General features: G+C 34.3%; 1 protein-coding gene across 1 annotated transcript; it reads right to left on the minus strand.

Moving 5' to 3' along the window:
* Nucleotides 1-878: 878 nt before the first annotated feature.
* CEP70 (centrosomal protein 70) lies at nucleotides 879-20216 on the minus strand. Its single transcript, XM_023525909.1, has 8 exons — nucleotides 20039-20216; nucleotides 18139-18206; nucleotides 6340-6430; nucleotides 4356-4474; nucleotides 2674-2764; nucleotides 2429-2552; nucleotides 1945-2125; nucleotides 879-1153 (listed from the first exon to the last, which is right to left on the minus strand). The coding sequence occupies exons 4-8, from the start codon at nucleotides 4368-4370 to the stop codon at nucleotides 980-982; spliced, it is 585 nt and encodes a 194-aa protein (XP_023381677.1). The 5' UTR covers nucleotides 4371-4474; nucleotides 6340-6430; nucleotides 18139-18206; nucleotides 20039-20216; the 3' UTR covers nucleotides 879-979.
* Nucleotides 20217-20284: the final 68 nt, after the last annotated feature.

A 20284-nucleotide genomic window follows, 5' to 3' on the forward strand; every position in this document is an offset into this window, starting at 1 on the left:
GAAATGTCTAATTTTAATTTAGTTAATTTAAAACATTAAGTGTTAGTTTTAATAAATATCTGATTCCATTCCTCAAAAGAGCTCTAGAAAAAAATGTATAGGATGTGCTCTCTCTAAAAACAATAACTCTAACAAAGATTAATGGAGTTGGGTCAAAAGGATATTATACCAACATGAAAAGTTCCCAACCAGCCAAAGACAGCATAAACTGATCATTAAAAATCCCATAAATAACAACATTTGAAAAAAAAGAGATACAGCTACAAACAAAAAACTTTATTGCTTTTCACTGGAGATCATTAGGGCACCAAACTCTTACTCTAAAAAGTGTTTAAAATGAAGAACTGGGCATTGATTCTACCTTCCCTGAAACAAACCATACAAGGCAACCAAATCTCCCCTAGTTGATAGGAAAGGTTCTTTTCGAAGGAAGAATTCCATCCAAATAAATAAATAAATAAATAAATAAATAAATAAATGAATGAATAAATGTAGATGGGGGGTGTGTGTGTGTGTGTGTGTGTGTGTGTGTGTGTGTGTAGCAAAATTGAAAAGTCGCCATTTTGCAAAATCATCAAACTGTCAGATGAAAAGATAGGGAATTTTACAGTGGAAAAATCAGTTACTGTTTAAGCCCCTGAATCTTAGCATCCCTAAGAGTAAGTCAACTAGATATTCTGTGCCTCTTGCTGTGTTACAATATGAAGTGTACATTACCACCTATGAAGTATTTTGCCAAAAATACTTGAATCTGAATTTAGCTCTAACTTCTAGTTTAGAGGAAATGTAGGAGATAGGATATACTTCTTTAGGACAACTGGCCAGGTTCTTCAAGTTAATGACAGGGGAAAAGGAAAAATGCAGAGAAGACAGAAGGCAGACTCCTCCAGTTTATGAGACATACAAAACCATTCTCAAGATATAATCAGTTTAAAAAAAAATGATGACTCTATCTACATATCAATTTATGAAGCAAACGTTACTGTCTATCCAAGACGGTATGAGGAACTCTTTTGCAGAGAGAAGCAAATACTCTGTTTTGAGTGATAATGCGCTCTTCCTCCTCCATTGTTAATCTATAGATATCCTTTTGCAAAGAAGCAATAGTCTCTTGTTGCTCCATTCGTTTTCTCTTATAATGCTGACATTTTGCCTATAAGAAAGTTTTCAAAAAACATAATTATAGTATGTACATCTAGGACACACCGTTCTAACAATATTGTACACAAAACTATTTCACAGTTTCTATCAAGCTGCTTTGTTTAAGAACTTCAGTATTGAAGCTGTTTTTAAATGGGGGCTAGCTCCAGAAACATTAATGTCATAAATACAAAAATGTAACAAGTAAAATAGGAAGAAAATAGAGAAAATATAGTTTATAATTGCATGCATTCAAGGTTTCATAATAGTAAAAGAACCCAAGAACCTCCATAAAATTAAAGAAAAAGGAAATACATGGGAGAGTTTTGAGCTACTATGTTGAGAGCACATTGAAAAAAGCACAGGTAGAAGCGGGGAGACCAAGAGAAAAGCAGAAGAGAAATGAAGGTGACTTGGACCAGAGTAGAGACTAACAGAAGAAAGTTCAGAGGAAATGCAGGCACTCATAGTTTTAGACATGGAAAATTCTAGATGCCTATGAGACATACAGTAGAGATATTAAGTAGGCAAAGGGATATGAGTCTGGAATTAAGGGAAAAGGTCTGGGCTGTAGGTTTAAATTAGATGCTGTGAATTAGACTGAGCATCACCAAGGAAGTTAGAATATACATGAAAATGAAAATGAAAAGAGAGGATATTCTAAAAACCAAGGAAACACTCTCAACATGGGATAATGATAGGTCAAAAAAGGGAAAGACCAGTGAATTAAGGAACATGGAAGTTACCTATGACCTTGATGAGCTGTTTTAGTACTATCAGGTAAGAAAATATGTAACTCAGTACCTGTAAAGCTTTATGTTCTTTTTGAAGATCTTTCATTTTATTCTGCTGCTGGCAAACCCTATTTAGGGATTCATCCTCTAATTCACCAATTTTGGCTTTCACACTCTCCATAATTTGTTCCAAATCATTAGCTCGTTGTTCCTGATCTACTGCTCGGCATTTTTCTAGCTGAAGTTCATTTCTAATAAACACACAATTCCTTCTTTAGTAATAAGAATAAATCGCATCAATGAACTTACTCATTTAACAATATAATGAATTTCTAAAATTTATTTGCATTCTTAAAATTTCTCTTGTAACATAAAACAGAAGAAATATAGTACATATCTAAATTAAGCTATTACCAAAAGATTTATCTATTAAAAAGTTTTTAAACTTAATATTTAATCAAAATGGACAATTAAATTTCAAGGTTCTTTTCAAGGCAGTTATTTTTAGAATGCATACGACCTGGATACAAAAAATTCAAGAGAGATTTTCTTACTTAAGCTGTTGATTAGTTTCTATGAGCTCCTGGATCATCTTCTGTTGACATTCTGTTTCTTCTACCAATGTTTTCAAATTATGTCTCATCTTTTGTGATGACTGTTTATCAAAAATGATGAAATCTACATTTTTAAAAATGTAATACAAATAGTAAAAATAAAACTAAGGTAGATTATTTAAGATAAAAACATTTTTAAAGGAAAAAGCTTTTTATCATAAGGGGCAAGAACAGGATCTGATTACCTTTTAGATCTGTTCTTTTTACTAGCGATAAAGGTCTTAAGCCATGTGTCATCAACAGCATATTTATGTTCTCCCATTCTGCTTCTTCCCGCTATGATTACAAAGGAGAGAGAAAAGGATCAACTTATGATATAAAGAAATACCCTCTGGTATATAATTTCCTTTGTTTTCAGAACAAGATTTTTTCTCTAAAAGTTTTTTAATATGAATTTATGCACATATAAAATTAAAACAATTAAAAAAAAATACTTAGTAATTGCAGTGAACCAGACCTTAGGTTTTTGACTTAACTAAACAAGACCAGACCCCATTCAAAAGAAAACAGCTGCAAACTAGGTTATATTACCTGAATAGTAAAGAAAAAGTGAGTCACTTAGAAACAAGTGTCATTTTAACATGACTTAGTCACCGAAAAAAAACAACAACAAATACTAAAACATACCTAACTGGTCAGAAACAATAATTTAGTTCCTTATATAATGGATATGGTCTAACTATAAAAAGGAGTCTGTCCATCTACGTAACTGATTCTAGTAGAATCACTCAGAGACACTCAAGCCTTATATCCTTGATTCTAAATATGCATACCATAAACATCAGAGAGCAACTCTAACTCTCTAGATTAAGTGAATAAATACATAACAATGGGAAGAAAAAAGAAATAACATAAAATATGGATAGGAATAGAAATAGAGATGATTTTTTTTTTAAATCACACATTTAAATCCATGATATTAATAGTTTTATAATAGGCTTTTAATGCTAAATGATCAATTTTGAAATCACTGTGTGAGGTGCTTTATTTGCTTTTTAAGATATTAAGGTATATTCGTGAAAGAATAATTTGAGTGAATTTTCAGTGTTTAAGTGCATGAAAAATATAATTTACACAACAAATACATTTTTATTATTGGTATAGTATTTAAATATTGTAATAGCTTAAAGATTAATAATTTAGACAAAGCACCAAAAAAGTATTACTCTCCACATCCAAATGCCCCTGACATTACAGAAACTATCAAGACAAAAAAGGAACAAAATATCCTGACTCTTTGATAATATTATGACTCAGAACAACACCAAATACATCTTTTCCTTTGACTTTCTTCTCCTTCTTTATCTTTTCTACATTTCTCCTCCCTCCCACGGCCTTTTCTCTAATTTATGCTTTAGGTCTTCTGGTCACAAAAATAAATGATGCAGAACGAAAATTATTGCTGATATCTGTTTTAGGAGCCAAAAGCTCTATGTGGGTATCTCAGTGGATGTCTACTAAAAAATGCTTTGTAAATAATGTCACAAATTTTCAACGATCAAATTATACATGTTGTTGCCTGAAACTTCTTTTAAGAGAAAGAACAATATAAACTGTTTGCAAATTCTGAAAAGAGCTGAGAATGGCATTTTTCAAAGTATGTGCTGTAGAATACTAATCTAATGAAATGTTCATCAGACTTGTGTTAAATAAGTAGAAAATGCTGCATATTAAAGCCTCTTTTTGGAGACTGATAGTATTGTGAAGTCTTAGAATAATTAAATCACATAACAGTCTTTAATCAAGCATTTCCTTGAATTGTTTTACTAAATTAAAAAATCCTTTTAAAGTAAGATTTTTCACATTTGTAGATGTAGTATTTGGTACATTCTTTGCAAAGCACTGGTTTCAAATATTTCAAGTTTACCTGTTTTTCAGTCATGAGTCTGATGATTTATTCGACTCCTGGGCTTTAGGTGCTGCTGGAGATAATAGTTTCGTTTGTAGAAACAAAGTAGAGATTGGCAATAAAAAATTTTGAGTTGCCTAAATTAAAACAGAAAAAAGTACAATAGGTGTTAAAATTATATTTTAAAGAGCCCACTACTCCTGGGCAATTTAAGTCATTCTTGTGTCAAAACTTTTGTAACTTCTTAGGCTGATTTAAAGAATGATTTAAAAAATGATCAGAATGAACATATCTTATAATGTTCTCTTCCACAAATAAAACATTATGGGGTTTTACACACACACACACACACACACAACTATTTAACTGGATAATGTGAAAAGCATGTGAGGCTAATAACTAAAGTGTTACCTTTTGGAAGCTGCTTCCAAAAAACCCAGAGAATTGTGTCTGACCCAAAGTTACAGGCAGGCCAGTCTAACAATTCACTGGAATAACTCCAGGGGTGAATGACGTGTCACTCTCTTAGGTAGCCTTTATTTCTAAGTAGATCAGAGGCTAGCAATAAAGAATTCTGCTTGACTGGTACACACAAAAGTTTATATGCAGTCTATCCTACCATTATCTGCTCTTGTTATCTAAGACTCTATCATTCTCAGAAAAAAATTTCCTTGTTTGATATATAGGTATAATTCTTCTTTCCAGAGACACACATTCATTACCATCATGGAATTTTAGAAGTTGAGAGGACCTTGGAAATTGTTTAATCTAAAATCTCTGTTTAATAGCTGACAGGCAAGAGTGCAGGGAGAGCTGTACCAATACATCAGGTACTATAACCATCTGAGGCCCAGAGAGGTGAAATGATCTTCCTAGGATTGATTAGAAACAGGCCTCTTTGCTGCCAGTTCATCATGTCTTCCAAAGCACTCTTCTGCCCTTCTGTAGAGATAGAGAAATCCAACTAACAATTTACTAGTCACCAAAAATTAATTTTCAGCTAATCCTATTAACATGTTATAAATTCTTAAATTCTGCCATTTTTGCTGCTTCACATCATAGAGTCTTCTCACCCTTTAAACTCTGCTCTCTTTCAACAACTCAATATGTTCGTCCCTCTTGCCCTCATTTTAAATAAAGATCCTTTTTGAAAATGTCAGCCAACTTCGGCTGCTACCACCTTTCAGCTAGTTTTTTTTTTAACTTGTAATTAGAGAAATTTTCAAAAATACACAAAAGGAGAGAGAGTATAATGAACTCATGCATTTATCAATCCAGATCCAATGATAACAAACATTCTTCCATTCTTGTATCATTTCTTCCTCACCCACTTATATTTCTTATATAGCACTAATATATTTTTTAAACATAAACTCAATAGCATTAGCATACTCAATAAAAATAACAATTCCTTACTGTCAGTTACTATCTAGTCCATATTCAATTTCCCCCAAATATCTGTGATCTTTTTAAAGGTCTACATATAGCATTCTTAAGTTCCTTTTAATCTGTAACACTCCCACTCCTACTCCCTCCTTTTTTAACATGTCATTTATTTGTTGAAGAAACAGGCCATCTGTCTTGCAGAATTACCCATATTTCAGATTTGGCTTATTGTATTGTCGTCATTTAACATATTTCTCCATCCCCTATATTTCTTGTAAACTAGTTACATCTAGAGGCTTTATTAAATTCAGGTTTAGTATTTTTTGGCAAGAATACTTCAGAGCCACTGGTGCTGTTTTCTTCCTACTGCATCATCATGAGGAGTCAGCCAGAGTTTTAAAGTGAAAAGAATATACCATATAGATCAGACAAATGGGAGAGGGAGGGTAGATATCAATGTAAGAGAATCCCTCAAAAGAACGTGAAGCCACATATTCTGGCAATCTTCCTAACAGCCATACAGGACTTCTTTCAAATCTTCAAAGTGTCATCTCCCTCCCAGTTCAAGGCCTAAGCACTCTTAACCTCTTCTTCACTTAGTTAACTCATACTTGACCTTCAGATCTCAGCTCGAATTTCTTTCTTCAGGGAAATCTCCCCTGATCCCATGACTAGATCAGGTCCTCTTGTTATATGCTCTTGTAGCACTGTAAAGAATAAAGTATAGAAATTTAGAGTTTGGAGTCAGGTGGCCTAAGTGACTACCAGCTTAACCGCTTATTAAACTGATTGACATGGACCAATTCATTAACATCTTTGAGCCTTGATTTCTTCATTTGTAAAAGAGAGAACACAGTAATAACACCACACCTCATAGGTTAAATCAGCAACATGTAGAAAATATTTAGTATAAGTGCCTGACACGTAGAAACTTATAGATAATTGGTAACTGTTGTCATATATAAATATGCTGAATGAAATGGATCTTACCTAATCACATCGTCATAAATTATCTTAGACTTTTCTACAAATTACTCAGCTAACTATCTAGTACAAGTTGTTTTACATAAATATGTCTAGGTAATAATAAATTCCATGAGATAAGTAGCCTACTTTTTGGTAAGGGTATAGTAGGCAATTCTGCCTCTAATGACAATGATAAAGAAAGCCAAATAAAATGTTAAAAAAATTTTCTTATAAGCATTAAAGAACTAACAAGATAATGAGGAATTACTAGCCTCCTCCCCACCTCCCCCCCAAAATAGAGAAGAATCCACTTTTTCCCTAAAGGCATTTGCCAACTCTAAAGAAAAAACTATGAGAATGAGTGCTAAAGAGAAAAGCCACCACCCATTTAAAATTGTTACCTGGGCTATAACTATAACTCTCAGTGTAAGGGTGAATCAGAAGTAAACCACCTCTCCTATGAACTGAAACCTGGCTTTCCCTTCTCTATGTCATTCCAGTATCTCAAGAAGGTCCAAGTTAATAGTGTTCCAAGGACCTGGCAGAAGCAAATGATACCTTGGGAAAAAGGCCTCAAATTATGCCCACAAAAACTGTTTAAAGTACAATATCCAGAAAATAGTCAAAGATAACCAACTCATATAGGAAACAAAACATAAAGAGAACAAAAGCAATAGTCAAAAGAAACTAATCAACAAAGAAAGACTTCTGATGTTGTAATTATTTGGCACAGATTGTAAAATAACTGTTACAATGTTCGAAGAAATAAAAATAAAAACTTGAAACTTCTGACAGAGAACTATAAAAAAAAATAGAACAAAAAATTACAATAATTTAAATTAAGATCTTAAATCATAGGCTTAGAGCAGAAGAGGAAAGTAAATGAATTAGAAAGGAAGTTAGAAGAGACTACCCACCTTTTTAGTTCTCTATGCTGCATTCAGGAAAACACAGAAGAGATGCACTTGGCATCCAAAAAATATAGGAAAGAATGGAGCAGAAGCAGCATTTGAAGATACAACTAAGAAGTTTTGAGAGCCAATGAAACACATAAATCCAAAGTCTAGAAGCCCAATGTAATAGTGCATTTGGATAAAGGGGGGGGGGGTGGGAGTGGGGAATCACACCTATCATATTAAAGTACAGAAAAACAAAGACATAGAAAAAATTTTCAAGCAGTTATAGAAAAAATGATTATCTTCAAAGGAATGACAATTGGAATGTCAGCTAACTTCTTAGCAGTAAGAATGAAGTTTATGCACAATAACAAAAATATATTAGCTGGGAGTAAGGTAAATAGAAAAACAAAGTGTTCTGATTTTATCTATAATCCAGGAGAAGGGTTAAGGATCTATTAACACCAGGCTTTTGTAAGTTAAGGATGCTTGAGAATTTCCAGGATAACAGCTAAAGAACAGAACACAAATGTGTAATTTCTTAACTCATAAAGCGGAGAAAGAAACCATGATGAATAAAAATGAATCCCAAAGGAGAGAAAAATAAACAGAGAACAAAGACAAAAACATGATAATACAGTAGACTTAAACCCACATCTGTCATTATATTAAATGTAAATGGATTAAATGTTCCAGTTAAAAAAGACTGTCGAGCTGAATTAAAAAAAAAAACAACCAACTATATGTGGTTGAAGGAAAAAAGACATCTAAACCATTAAAAGTCCATAAAATATAAACATACAGAATAGTAAAAGTAAAAGAATAAAGAAAGGATTGATAGCTTGGGAACAGCACAGTTTAATCTCTCAATCTCTACATAAAAAGAGAAGCAACTAGGTAACAATGACAAAACCAAAGAACAATATTTATATCAAAACATAAGGGTGTAGGGACAAATCACTAACAGCCAGAAGAACTTCCGGGTATCAGCATCTGTGCAGGAAGACAAAAAAAGCAATACACAATATCTAACAGTTATGAGAACAAGAGGATTCCCAAATCATTGATATTTGATAATATTCACTTTTACACTAACATGAAAACAGCAGGTAAAACTGGAAGGGATTTTGCTCTCTCTTGCCATAAGAAGGACTAAAAATGTTGGAGACCTTTAACACTTAAAATTGACATGCTAGGGGTCCATGACAGGACCCATAATAAAAAGAAACTTCTGGAAATGGAATAAAAATTGAGCAAGGCAGAGACAAAGGAAAGGTAGGTTAAGATCAAAATGAGATGGGGAACAGAGCCAGGAATTCTCAGAAAACAAACTACCATATTTTCGAACAGTACACAAAAGCAACAGGAGAGGGAAGTCTGTGGGCCACGACAAACAAACAAACAACCAAAACCTTCCTCCAAATATCAGGATTCTGTGATCTGATCTCTGATTAATGTTTTTGATCTTGGAGGAGCAAAAAAGCAGGGGTAGTTACCGCACCTACCCTTACTGCTATAAGCCCCTACCACTCCAGCTAAAGTGACTTCCAGGGGATTTAAAGGACTGTCATTCTTTTCTTTTTCCCCTTCACTTTTCCCTTTTCCTCCTTTTGAGAGCCAGACATTAAAGACTAGGACATTTAAAAGCAAATGCATACACGAAGAATAAAAAGTTACTGCACATGCCCAGGGAAATGTTCGCACTGAAAAAGACCTGAGAATACCTTAAGTTTACACCTCAGGCTGACCGTCAGGGCAGAGACAGCCTACAACAATTTAAAAAAGTAATAAATAAACAAAAATGAAACCCAGAAAACCTTGGTGAAGGAAAATATGACTTCCAGAGTTACCGCATTATTAGATTCAAATGTCCAGTTTTCAAAAAAAAAAAAAAAACAAAAAACGAGGCATACAAAGAATCAGGAAAGTATGGACATTTAAAGAAACAAAAAACAAAAAACAGAAACTGTCCTTGAAAAACAAAAAAGACCTGATGGCAGATCTATTAAACAAAGACTTTAAACCAATCATCTTAAAGATGCTCAAAGAACTAAAGGAAGATGTGAAGAAAGTCAAGAAAACAATATATGAACAAAACTGAAACATTAATAAAGAGATGGAAAACCTAAAAAGAAATCAAAAAGAAATTCTGGAGTTAAAAAATACAATAACTGAAATAAAAAATTCAATAGAGGCTCAAAGGCAAATTTGAGCAGACAAAAGAATCAGTAAATTTGAAGGTAGGACAATGGAAATTATTAAGTCTAAGGAAGGAAAGAAAAAAAATTGAAGAAAAGTGAACAGTGCCTAAATACCTGTGGGACACCATTAAGGAGGCCAACATACAAACTGGTAGTCCCAGAAGAGGAAAAGAGGGAGGCAGAAGGAATATTTTTTAAAATAATGGCTAAAAACTTCCTAAATCTTTTGAAAGACACAAATACACATATTCAAGAAGCTCACAGAACTCCAAGTAAGAACAACTCAGAGACATACACCAAGAAACTTATAATCAAACTTTTGAAAGACAAAGAGAATCTTGAAAGCAGCAAGCGAGAAGCAACACATCACATACAAGGCATACTCAATAAGATCACCAGCAGATTCCTCATCAGAAACTTTGCATGTCAGAATGTAATGGGAAAATATATTCAAAGTGCTAAAAGAAACTGTCAATCAAGAATCCTATATCTGGCAAAACTGTCCAGAAGTGAGGAAGAAATTAAGACATTCCCAGATAAACAAAAGCTGAGGGAGTTCATTACCATTAGATCTACAAAAAATGCTAAAGGGAATCCTGCAGGTTGAAATAAAGGGACAACGAACAGTAATTCAAAGCCATTATGAAAAATTAAGTATCTCAGTAAAGGTAAATGGCATGGTAAATAACATGGGCAATTATAAAAGCTAGTATTATTATGAGTTTGTAACTCCACTTTTTGTTTGCTACATAATTTAAGAGGCAGATAGATATTTTAATATTCGCAAAAGCGAATATTATTGTAACTTTGGTTTGTAATATCACATCTCATTCTCTACAAAATTTAAGAGGCTAATAATGCACTTAAAAGAATTATTAGTTTATGTTTTGGGATACACATGTATAAAAATATAATTGTGTGACCCTGCATGACATCAACGACTGAAAGGGGGGATGGAGCTATAAAGGAGAATTTTAATGTTATTTAGGTTAAGTTGTTATAAATTAAATTACAATATTTTAACTTTAGGATGTTAAATGTAATCCCTGTGATAACCACAAAGAAAATAATGATGGAATATATACAAAAAGAAATGAGAAAGGAATTTAAACATTTTACTACCAAAAAATCAAAGAAACACAAAAGAAGACAGTGATACAGGAAATGAGGAACAAAAAGAGGATATGAAAAATAGCAAAATGACAGAAAGAAGTCCCTATTTATCAGTAATTACTTTAAATGAAAATGGATTAAATTTTCAATAGATTGGCAGAGTGAATTTAAAAATATGATCCAACAATATGCTGTCTAAAATAGAATCACTTTAGATTGAAAGACATGAAGAGGTTAAAAGTAAAAGGACAGTAAAAGAAATTCATGGAAATAACCAAACGAGAACAAAGGTGGCTATATTAACATATGTTAATATATGTTAACATATAACATAACAAAATAGACTTTAAATCAAAAAAGGTTATAAGAGACAAAATAAGTACATTACATATTAGTAAAATGTTCAATACAGCAATAAGATTTAACGGTTATAAACATTTATGCACTTAACAGACCATCAAAACATATAAAGCAAAAATTGACAGAATTTAAGGAAGGAAGCTCTACAGTAATAGTTGGAGACTCTAATAACCACTCTCAATAATGGATAGAACAAGGAGACTGAAGATAAATAATAAAACAAAAGACTGGAAAAACACAATAAACCAACCAGATCTAACAGATATATATACAAAGAACACTCTACCCAACAACAGAATAGTCTTCTGAAGTGCACAAAAGACATTTTCCATGATAAACAACATGTTAGGCCAAAAATTAAGTCATGATAGATTTAAAAAGATATCACACAAAGTATATTCTCTGACCACGGTAATATAAAGGTAGATATCAATAACAAAAGTAAAACTGAAAAACTAATAAATTTATGGAAATTAAAACAATATACCTTTAAACGACCAATGAATCAAAGAAGAAATCACAAGGGAAATTAGAAAATATTTAGAGATTAATAAAAATGAAAACACAATATACCAAAACTTATTGGATGAGGAAAATTTAGTTATAACTGTTTACATTTAAAAATAAAATAAAATAAAATAAAGATCTCAAATTAATCACCTAATTTTAAAACTTATAGAATTGGAAAAAGAAAAAAAACTAAACCCAAAGCTAGTTAAAAAAAAAAAAAAGGAAATAATAAAAATTAGAGCAGAGATAAGAATAAAGACTAAAAAAGCAACAGAGAAAAATCAATGAAATAAAAAGTTATTTGAAAAAAGATCAACAAAACTGACAAACCTTTAGCTAGGTTTTAGATAGGAAAAAAAGGTAGAAGACTAAAACCAGAAATGAAAGAGGGGACATTACTACCAATTATACAGATGAAAAATAAAAGAGAGTACTATAAACAACTGTATGCCAACAAATTAGATAACTAAGATGAAATGAACACATTTCTAGAAATACAAAGCCTACCAAGACTAAATTACAAAGAAATAAGAAATCTGACTAGACCTATACCTAGTAAGGAGACTGAATCAGTTATCAAAACTCTCCCAACAAAGAAAAACCTTGGACCTGGTGGCTTCACTGAGGAATTCTGACAAATGTTTAAAGAAAAACTAACACCAATCATTCTCAAAATTTTCCAAAAATTGAAGAGAAGGAAAAATTCCTAACTCATTTTTGGAGGCCAGCATTACCCTAATATGAAAGTCAGACAAAGACAATAAAAAAAAAAAAAAGAAAACTAATGACCAATATTCCCTGCTGAACATTGATGCAAGAATCCTCAATAAAACACTAGTAAACCAAATTCAGCAGCATAATGAAAGGATTATACACCATGACCAAACAGGAGTTATTCCTGGAATGTAAGAATAGTTCAACATATGAAAAATGATCAATGTAATACACTAAATTAATGAAATAAAGAAAAAATCATCTCAACTGATGTGGAAAAATCATTAGACAAAATCCAACAATCTTTCTTAATAAAAACACTCAACGAACTAGGAATAGAAGAAAACTACCTCAACATAATAAAAGCTATATGTGAATAACCCACAGTGAACACCATACTCAATGGTGAAAGACTGAAAGCTCTTCCTCTAACATCCAGAATAAGGCAAGGATGTTCATATTTGCCGCTTCTGTTCTAATTTTCTAATCAAACCAATTAAGCAAGAAAGAGAAATAAAAGGCACCCAAATTGGGAAGGAAGAAGTAAAACTATCTATTTGCAGATGGTATGATCTTATATGTAAAAAATCCTAATTACACACACACACACACACACACACACACACACACACACACTACCTACCTACCTGTTGGAACTAATAAATTCATCGAAGTAGCAGGATACAAAGACAACATACTAACATCAATTGCATTTCTATACATTAACAATAAACAATCCAAAAAGGAAATTAAGAAAATTCCATTTACGATAGGCTCAAAAAATAAAATGTATAGAAATAAACTTAACCAAGGAGGTGAAAGATTTCTACAATGAAGACTACAGTACCCTCCCACCCCCTCTGCTTATCTGCTGGGGCTATGTTCCAAGACCCCGCTCCCCATGAACGCCTGAATCTGCGGATAGTACTGAACCCTACATATACTGTTTTTTCCTACACATACATACCTACGGTAACTTTAATTTATAAATTAGGCAAAGAGATTAAGAACAATAATAATATAGGACAATTTTAACAATATACTGTAAAATTAGAAAGCCATATGCAAAAGAATGAAACTAGACTGCTATTTGTTACCATATACACAAAAAAATTAACTCCAAATGGATCAAAGACCTAAATATAAGACCCGAAACAATAAAATGCATAGAAGAAAACATAGGTACTAAACTTATGGACCTTGGTGTTAGAGAGGATTTTATAAATTTGACCTTAAAGGCAAGGGAAGTAAAATCAAAAATAAATAAATGGGACTATATCAAACTAAAAAGTTTCTGCACATCAAAAGAAACCATCGACAAAACAAAGAAGCAACCAACCAAATGGAAAGAGATTTTTGCAAACAACATCTCTGATAAGGGGCTAATATTCAAAATATATAAAGAACTCAACTCAACAACAAAAGACAATCCAATTAAAAATGGGCAGAGAGTCTAAACAGACACTTCTCCCAAGAAGACATACAAATGGCCAACAGATATATGAAAAAATGCTCAACTTCACTATTAGGGAAATGCAAATCAAAACCAAAATGAGATACCTTACACCTGTAAGAATGACTATTATCAACAAGACAAGCAGTAAGTAAATAACAAGTGTTGGAGAGGTTGTGGGGAGAAGAGGAACCCTCATACATCGCTGATGGGAATGTAAATTGGAATAGCCGCTATGGAAAACAGTATAGAGGGTCCTCAAAAAATTAAAAATAGAATTACATATGACCCAGCAAGCCATCTTCTGGGTATCTACTCGAAAAATTTGAAAACATTTATTTGTAAAGATAGATGTATCCCTATGTTCATTTGCAGCACTATTCACGGTGGCCAAGAAATGAAAACAACCAAAGTGTCCATCAATAGATGATTGGATAAAGAAGATATGGTACACATATATACTGGAATGTCACAAGAAAAGATAAAATAATGCCATTCGTGACAACATGGATGGATCTTAAGAATATCATGCTAATTGAAATAAGACAGACAGAAAAAGAACCATATGATTTCACTCATACGTGGGATATAAAACTGAAAGCAATAAATTATTAAGACAAACAAAAACTCATAGACACGAACAGTATAATGTTCAGCAGAGGGAAGGGGGGAGAAAGAAGGTAAAAAAGGGTAAAGGGGATCTAATACATGATGACAGAAGGAGATTTGACTTTGGGTGGTGAACACAATGCAAACTACAGATGATGTATTCTAGAACTGTACACTTGAAACCTATATAATTTTATTAACCAATGTCATCCCAATAGATTTAATTAAAACATAAAAAAAAGAAAGGGAGGAAAAAAACAATATACTATAATAAAAGTTATGTGAATGTGGTCTCACTTAAATTATCTTATTCCTTAAATTACTATACTCACCCTTCCTCTTGTGATAATGTGAAATGATATAATACCTACATGATGAAATGACATGAAGTGAATGACATAGGTATTGAGACAGTTAGGCTATAATAAGGGTTATCTGAATACAAATACTGTTAAACTGGGACAATCGATCTGATAACCAAGATGGTTACTAGGTGACAAACAAGCAAGTAGCATATAAAGTATGGATAAACTGGTCAAAGGGATGAGTCACATCCCAGAGGGGACAGAGCAGGACAAAATAAGATTTAATCATGCTCGAATAGAGAGCAATTTAAAACTTATCAATTGTTTGTTTATAGAATTCTCCATTTAATATTTTCGAACCACAGTTGAGCATGGGTAACTAAAACTGTGGAAAGCGAAACTATGGATAAAGGGAGATTACTGTACAAAATATGTTCAAAGAAATTAAAAAGACATTAATAAATCATTATACATCCTATGTTCCTGGATTGGAAGACTTAATATTATGTCAGTACTACCCAAACCAATCTATAGATTCAATGCTATCCCTACCAAGACCCCAGTGACATTTTTTGCAGAAATAAAAAGCCATCCTAAAATACATATTGAATCTCAAGGGACCCTAGATAGCCAAGACAATCTTGAAAAAGAAGAATAAAGCTGGAGGACTCACACTTTCTGATTTCAAAACTCACTGCAAAGCTATAGAAATCAAAAAAGTTGAAACTGGCATAAAGACAGACATGAAGACCAATGGAGTTGAACAGACAGCCCAGAAATAATTCCCTGCATATATTGTCAAATGATATTCAACGAGAGTGCCAAAATCATTCAATGGGAAAAGGACAGTCTCTTCAATAAGTAGTGCTGAGAAAACTGGATATCCATATGCAAAAGAATGACGTTAGACCCTTACCCAACACCATATACAAAAATTAACTCAAAATGAATCAAAGACCTAAATATAAAAGCCAAAACTACAAAACTCTTAGAAGAAAACATAGGGTAAAAGCATTATGACACTGGATTTGGTGCTGATTTCTTGGCTATGACACCAAACACAAAGGCAATAAAAGAAAAAAATAAATTGAATTTCAGGAAAATTAAAAACTTTGTGCACCAAAAGATACTATCCACAGAGTAAAAGGCAACCCACAGAATAAAAGAAAATACTTGCAAATCATATATTTGATATGAGATTAATATCCAGAATATATAGAGAACTCCTAAAACTCCACAGCAACAAAAAAACAATCCGATTAAAAAAGGGGCAAAGAACCTGAATAGACATTTCTCTAAAGAAAATACAAAAAATGGCAAATAAATTCATGAATTAGGTAAATTCAAATCAAAACTACAATGAGATACCACTTCACATCCATTTGGATGGCAGCTACCAAAAACAACAACAACAACAACAACAAAAGTAACAAGTGTTGGCACAGATGTAGAGAAATGGGAACGCTTGTGCACTGCCAGTGGGAATGCAAAATGGTATAGCCTCTGTAAAAAGCAGCATAGTGATTCTTCAAAAATTAAATGTGGAATTACCACATGATCCAGCAATTCTATTTCTATTTCTGGGTATATACTCAAAGAATTGAAAGCAGGGTCTCCAAGAAATATTTGTACATCCATGTTCACAGCAGTTTTATACACAATAGCAAAACTGTATTAGCAAATCAAGTGTCTACTGACAGACGAATGGATAAGCAAAATGTGGATAAGCAAAAAATGGATAAGCAAAATATTAGCCACACAATGGAATGTCATCAGCCTTGAAGAGGAAGTAAGTTGACATATGCTACAACAGGGGTGAACTTTGAGGACATTGGCCAGTCACAATAAGATAAATGTTGTATGATTCCACTTATATGATGTGCTCAGAGTAATCAAAATCATAGAAACAAAGTAGAATGGTGGTTGCCAGGGCCTTGGGGAAATGGCAAGTTACTGTTTAACAGGTATGAGATTCAGGAAGAAGAAAACAATGACAAATTATGCCCCTCCTATGGTCTTGCACACCATCGCCTAGAGAATCTTAGTCTGATCCAGTCTGGAATCCAGCCACCAATGTGCAGAAATGACTCAAGACAGAGGAACATATTAAACTGTACATGATTATACAATCAGCAAAATCCAGGCTATAGAATATACAGGTCAAATGACCCAGATAAAGGAACAGAGAGAGAATATACGGATTGAGATTTTTGTTTGTTTTTGTTTTTAATAGGCAAAACTACATCATAATGTCTAGGATTATGCATTTGTGAAAAAACTTTTTTAAACACAACGAAGCAATTATTACTTCAGAAGAATGGCCACTAATGGGAGTACAGAATTAACTGTGATTGGGTGGGGCAATGGAGCAGCTCTGGCATGCTAGCACGGTTCTATACCCTGACCTGGGGGGTATACATTTGGTATGTGTGTTCTTTTCTGTTTGATTTCAAAATAAAGATTCATTTTACAATGAAGATGTTGTTAAATAACAATAAAAACAAAAGTAAAGGAAATACTAACCAAAAAAAAGCTGGTATAGCTCTGTAGCCAGCTTGTCTGGGTTAGAACTGTGAATTCTGCCACACAGTCAGAAAAATACTATCTCTGTGCCTCGATTTCCTTATCATAAAATAAGGATAATAAAAGCATTTAGCTCACAGGGTTGTTGTAATATACAAGCATACCTCAGAGTTATTGTGGGTTTGGTTCCAGATCATTGCAATAAAGTGAGTCACAAATTTTTGGTTCCTAGAGCATATAAATGTTTATACTAAACTGTAGTCTATTAAATGTGCAATAGCATCATGTCTAAAAAACAATGCACATACTTTAGTTTTAAAAAAATTTTATTGCTAAAAAAATAAATGCTAACCATCATCTGAGCCTTCAGGAAGTTGTAATCGTTTTGTCTATGAAGGGTCTTACCTTCAACTTGTAGAGAATGCAGTATCTACAAAGCACGGTAAAGTGAAGCACAATAAAATGAGGTATGCTTATAGAAAGGAAATAGAATAGTGCCTGGCACACAGCAAGACAGAAGGTGATTAGAGTTGCTGACCAGCTATCTGTGATATCTTAAACAGTTACTTAGTCTCTCTGGGTTTCAGTTTCCTTAACTGAATTTAAAATAACTACATGATAGGATTACCAGAAGGTCAAAAGGAAATATAATGTACCTAGTCGTCAATAAATAATAGAGCCTTTCCATAACCTTCCAACATCCAGAGAGTCATTTGCCACATCAGACACAGCTTAGTCATAGCACATTCCTCTTGCACTTTTTACCTGTCATCCAAGTTGATCTCAATGAAATGATCACCCAGTGAATCTCACGTCTGAAACTGGATCTTCATCTAGGTTTCAAAAAAATAAACACAGAAAATCTTAAAATGTTTAACCTCACAGTAAGAATGGTCTTGTGTTATTCCCAGAGCAGGCATCTGTGGTACCAGTAACCACTGAAATGAAGCTGGAAAAACTGAAGTAATTAATGGACTCCCAATGCTCAACATTGGAGTCCCTATTTTTTCTCCCTTCTTAACCTTCCTCTCTCTGCTGGGGGTCCAAATCTATCATTGTCTATCATCAATTCTGACTTCTAGCTCCAAAGGTAGAATATTCTCATTTGCAAGGATACTAAAAAGGAGCATTCTCAGAGAGACAAATACCACTGAACACAAAAGGCAAAGGCAGAAGAAAACTGTCTCAATTCCACCTGTAACCAAGCCCTCCTTTTAGAGGTCCGCACTATGAAATTAAAGTGCCAATAATTTGTAGCAGACTTTCCCCATTCAGGCTGTGACAGGAAACAGCTGGAACTTTGAGTCTCAAGAAGGTGAAACCAAAGGCTAGCCAAGGCAGAAGCTATAGCTTTTAGCAGTGTCATAACACCCTTAAAGACTGTGAGAACAGGGGCTGCAAGTTAGGAATTTGTACTTGGCATAGAAAGCCAAATGCAATGAAGCAAAACAGCTATATCTTCCAGCACTGTCCGGGTATGAAGCCCCTGTAACATGCACTATACATTAAAATGTAATTATTTTTCACTTTTGGGGAGAACGCTGGAAATAACAAACCATGGCAAGAAACTGTTCTTTCTCAAGTGAGTTACATTAAAATCTGTAACTAGCTTTTTCAAAAGCATGTATTTCACATTCTTGCAGTAAATGGAACATGCAATGTTTTCAAAGTCTCTACTGTCTATTAAAGGCAAAAGCTCTATTCTAAAAATATACCAACATGCTGTTTAATGGTCCTAAAAAGAATTGAATCTACCACAAAGACATGGAGTTAGGACTGGATATCATCTCGACCAAATCATTCTGCCCCAGCAGAGGTTACATAAAGGGGCCAGAATATACCTCTCCCCCAAGGTGGGGCAGAAACTAAGGCAAAACCCCTAGTCGGACTTCTTCCCCAAGGTGGGGCGGGGGAGGCCCGGGTCTACTCCGCATACTGAAAGTGAAAAACTCATGCAAAGGACTGAAGTCAATATGGGTAATACCTGCACGGTGTTTAATATTATCAAGAAAATAAAGTGGTAGTAGAAACCCCTTTCTGATTGGTCTCTATGTTATGAGTCTCTTAGCCTTCTGACATCTCCACCTCAGTGATTTTCTTAATAGAATCAAATTAGACTGTATCAAATCAAAGGCCCTCGAATCTGGAATGAGCCTAATAAACAAGAGAAAGGGATACCACCAACCCCTTCGCACATACCACTACAGTTTTGCTCTGAGTCCTCACTAGCCAAGCAATCTTCTCAGACTCGTTGACACAGACAAGTGGAGCGGGGTCAGCTCTGGCCGACTCTTGCGGATGGAGTAATTATCTACAACTTATCCAGAATCCAGTCTGCACTGGACAATTCTAAGCTTTACACTTACTGCCCCATTTAATCTTCTTGCAAGGAAAGAATTATCAGCTGTATTCTATAAATGAAGAAACTGAGGCGCTAAGACGTTACTTAAGATGCCAAAGAACACAAAGGGCGGGGAGTCAGGGCTCGAACCAGGTTTATCAGGTCCCCAGTCCTAACACTGGGATTTTTAATTGGCGCGAACCCGTCCCAGGCTGCTCCTCTCTGGGGGCCCCCAGGGATCAGCTTGACCACTTGCAGGGCCTAGGTCATTTTCGGGGACTGGCGCTCTACCCAACGCCTCTGTGAAGCCCAAGCGACCCTCACCTTCCTCAGCCGCCGCCTCCCACCAGCAGCGAGCCCAGCCCTGCCGGCTCAGCAGCCTCGGGCCCCGCCTCCGCGACCGTTACCGCGCAGTGGGAGGCAGACCAATCAATCGAGCTCGAGCGCGTCGAAGGGACTCGATCGGCTCCGCTTCCGCTGAAGGCCCAGAGCGATTTTCTCCGGTCGCACGGGAGGCTGGGACGGCCCTGAGCCTTCTGGTTGGCTCCGCTGCTGTGGGCGGGGCTTACC

This window comes from Pteropus vampyrus, unplaced genomic scaffold (assembly GCF_000151845.1).
Source record: "Pteropus vampyrus isolate Shadow unplaced genomic scaffold, Pvam_2.0 Scaffold643, whole genome shotgun sequence".
Lineage (NCBI taxonomy): Eukaryota > Metazoa > Chordata > Mammalia > Chiroptera > Pteropodidae > Pteropus > Pteropus vampyrus.